At 38.6% G+C, this 4,034-nt stretch overlaps 1 protein-coding gene across 1 annotated transcript; it reads right to left on the bottom strand.

Annotated features, from left to right (window-relative positions):
- Positions 1–475: 475 nt before the first annotated feature.
- LOC139708526 (dynein intermediate chain 2, ciliary-like) lies at positions 476–2,739 on the bottom strand (the record flags this gene model as incomplete). The annotated part of the gene is made up of 3 exons (XM_071620469.1): positions 476–1,302; positions 2,019–2,121; positions 2,511–2,739. Coding segments are annotated over 3 exons (629 nt in total), but the record flags the coding sequence as incomplete, so codon positions are not given.
- Positions 2,740–4,034: the final 1,295 nt, after the last annotated feature.

Raw genomic sequence — 4,034 nt, 5'->3', positions numbered from 1 at the left:
TGTAATCTAGGATTCCAGATGGGAATTTGCCACTTAACATATCACTGTCTGAAATACCCTTATGGGTCCCAAGGCATGAAGAGAAGCAAATCTCAGCTGCTCTTGCCAGGCTCAACTGGCAGGGGTAATATCAGGTTTGAATAATTTACACACTGCTATAAAAGATTTCTGCATGCAGAGCATAGCCTGCACAGCATACACACAAGAGTGACATATGAATGGGTATAACTAACTTTCAATAGAATTTCCAATGAAATAGAACAATCTGTAGTGTATTTAAAAAAAAATGCATTAATATAACTAAGCAAACAATACGCAAGTTACAGATGTATCTACAAAGAAGTATGGGAGCTAAGCTGGAAATTGAATAATGAACTTCACATTCAAATTATGTGTTTCTTGAGCCATTACCCTCATGTTATACAAAGATCCCTCAGAAGTGCTATAGGAAACCTACAGTACACCTGCACTAATATCAAATATGAGGCTCCCTAACTCTCATGTGACTGAAAGTTTGAAGGTATGTCAGTAAAAGCCACATGGTAAACACACCTGGTTACCAGCTGATAACTTCTCCACAGAAAGGAAGGTAAATGATAACGATGGTGACCTTTGATGCAGAGTTAGATCAAATCCATCTCAGCCCCTCTGCGCTATAAGCATCACTTGAGATGAAATGATACCATATCCCCAATAAAATGTGATATTTTGGCTTAACTCATCACATTTGTGCCCTTTCCTAGCCCTCGTTCTCCTTTAATCAAAGTGACCTGTGGTGCAAGGCACTTCGTTTTCATTAAGTTTCTGTTAAGGGTGACCTCTGATGTAGAGTTACATCAAATCTGTCTTGGCTCTATGTGCTATAAGCATCACTTGAGATAAAACGAATGCACATCTCTAATACAATTTGATATTTTGGCTAAACTCATTCATATTTGTGCCCTTCCCTAGCCTATGCTTTCCTTAATTCAGAGTGCCTTGTGCTGCAAGGTTTTCTGTTTTCCTTCAGTTTTTGTTATCCTTGTTGCTGGGTGGCTCCCGGACAAGGGTGAGAAGCTTGTCCATCTTGGCAATTTCAGCCTCGGCTCCATGGTTCAAGACCACGCCCTTCTTGTCCTTGGGCACCTTGCGGAGGTTAGGGGACAATTTCAAGCTGGTCACATAGCCACGGTCATCTCCAACTAGAATGATGGGATAGTTTGGGTTGAAGGCTATGTGTGTGAGCTTGGTCTTCTTCTTCTGCACAACAGCCTGCTCACAGATGGGCTCATACTTGTTGATGTTCAAATCAAAGACATGCACCTACATAAGACAAACAAGAGAGTGAAGTATAGTTGTCACATGTCTAGTTCAACATCATTCTCTCTTAATATCAATATGAGAAATTAAGATATTCAAATAATAGCTGCAAATTCACTGCATTGCTTAGGCAAATGTAAATAAACAATCTTAAACATGTTGGTGACTGCTTGTTATACAACTTCCTGACTACACAAAGAGTATTCAACTCAGCTTGGACTCATATCTTTGGTATTACTGTCAATATACCATTGGCAGGACCTCTTTTTCCTCTCTCATTTCTCAACATACCTGTCTGTAAACATAACAATTGCTTCCGTCACAACTGGTAGTACTACTACAGCTTCTCATATCTAATGATTCAAAACTTAAGTTCAGTATTCATATTCAGATATTGACAATGAAGTGAAAAAATACAGAAAAATATGTGAAATACAATGACATACAACCCAGATTTTCTGTATAGAAATAAACTGTAGATAGAGATAGAAAACTTGTGTTTGATCACATCTAAAATGTGCAAGGATTGAAAAGGCTAATGAAGTGGATTAAGTTACAAGATGTAACTCATAAACCAGGCAAGCAGAGGGAGGAGGAAACAGACATAGAGATAAAGGAAGAAAGTACCAAAAGAGTGCAAGAGACAAATGAAGAGACAATGGACACGTTTCCAATATTCCTGCTTGGCAAAGGAAATCGAAGACAGGACTTCACAATACCTTTCCATCTGCGGTCACTGCAGCAAATACAGTAGACGAGTACGGTGCCCATGCTACGTCTCCGACTGCACTGGCAAGGTCAAAGGTGAACATGGGTCCATTCCTACCAACAGAATACAGATAAAAATAAATACTCGTATCAATTATGCACATTACATATAAAGACATCACAAGCTCTAATCAGCAGTATTCTTAATCTAAACAAAACTAATTTAAACCAACATTCCAGAACCTGTCCACCTCAAAGCAGATGTACTGGAAGTCTTCTGTTCAAATGTCTACACAAGTGGGTTCAATGTAAAAGAAAAACTGTCTGATAGTAAATAAACAGACTGCAGTAATAACAGGGCGTCGAAACTCAAGTTAATGTACTGACATACACTTACGAGAAGAAAATGTACAATAACAACTATTGCACTTCTGTCATTTCTCAGACAAGCCTGGTGACAGGTTTACAAGTCAAATAAGTAGAAAGAAAACATTCTGACAAACCTGTACGTGTGGTCCCAGATCTTGACACTCCAGTCAGCACTGCAGGAGATGAAAATCTTGGGGTGGAAGGGGTTCCACATCACCTTGTAAACTGCCATATGGTGGGCATCAAACGTGTCCAGGAACTGGCTGGAGTAGGCCTTAGAACACTTGTGGATCTTCCCCTCCTCGGTGCCCACCAGGAACAGGTAGTCTGTCTGCTTGTGGAAGTCAAAGCAGGTGCCGCATCCTGTACAGACAGATTTTAATACACAAGTGTATGTTATGACAACAGCTAGTCAAACATACAGGAATTAATCTAATCTATACCATATTCAGCAAAGCTATCGCTTCAGAACAAGGAAATGAAAATCTGTTCTTCTATTCTGCACATTGACAGGCAACACCAACTGTGCATGGGACACATAATAATAATAATAATAACTATATTGAGCGCTTTTACAGGACCTGATCAAAGCGCTGTACATACATCAACAAACAACATTCACAAAGCATAGGAACATACTTAGTAGTTACAATTGAAATAGTTCAGTCTTGAGTTTCCTTCTAAACTTTTCCTCTGAATCACATAGACGGAGTTGTTTTGGTAGAGTGTTCCAGACAACAGATCCAGCATATGAAAATGTACGTTTGAAAGCTTTGGTTTTTGCTTGTGGGATTTGTAAAACTGTCTTATCATTTTGTGACCGGAGTTGATATCTGGTGGCTGTAGGGGTGGTTAGTAGGTTGGATAGGTATTGAGGAGCGGTATTCATCATGCATTTATAGACAAGAAGGGCTAGTTTGAAATCGATACGCTCTTTGATGGGGAGCCAGTGTAACTGCTTCAGTAAAGGAACACTCGGGGATCTTCTCTTTACACCAAGCACCAGGCGATATGATATGTTAAAGGGATGGTATAGTTTTGTTTGAGATGGGGATTCAGGTTTAACTTTTGGCGAGATGATTAGAAATCACTTATGAAATATCAAAGAGCATACAATTCTACGAGCAATTAAAAGTTTATTTGATTAAAATCAGCTTTAAAATGGCTGAGATACCCCAAAACAAAGTAAAACAAAGTGGTCTTCAAAAACAATGTGGTCTTAATAAAAGGTGGGACTCACCTTTTTTACTAGGACCTCTTTGTTTTTGGACATCTCAGCCATTTCAAAACTGATTTTCATCAAATATATGTTTTAATTCCTCACGAAATTGGATGCTCTTTAAAATTTCATATAAGTGGTTTATATATATCTTGCAGAAAGTTAAAATCTGAATTCCCATCTGAACCGTATCTATACCATCCCTTTAAATGCTTCTCAGTCATACAATTGGCTGTCTTGTAATTACGATGAAAACAAGTACATGTAGGCTTAGACTTTAAATTATTATCTGTATTCTCCAAACACTCAGCTGCATGTCCACCGAGAATTTGGTGACTTCATGTGTGGTGGCATTACTGGAACATCAGTACAGAAGATTACACATCGGAATAAAGATTGCAAACAGATGCACCAAGAAATAATGGAGGTGGATATTTAA

The sequence above is a fragment of the Diadema antillarum genome, unplaced genomic scaffold, assembly GCF_040938485.1.
Source record: "Diadema antillarum isolate AM-2024a unplaced genomic scaffold, OU_Dant_1.0 seq00001347_RagTag, whole genome shotgun sequence".
NCBI lineage: Eukaryota > Metazoa > Echinodermata > Echinoidea > Diadematoida > Diadematidae > Diadema > Diadema antillarum.
This window is presented reverse-complemented; position numbering and strand designations above follow the sequence as displayed.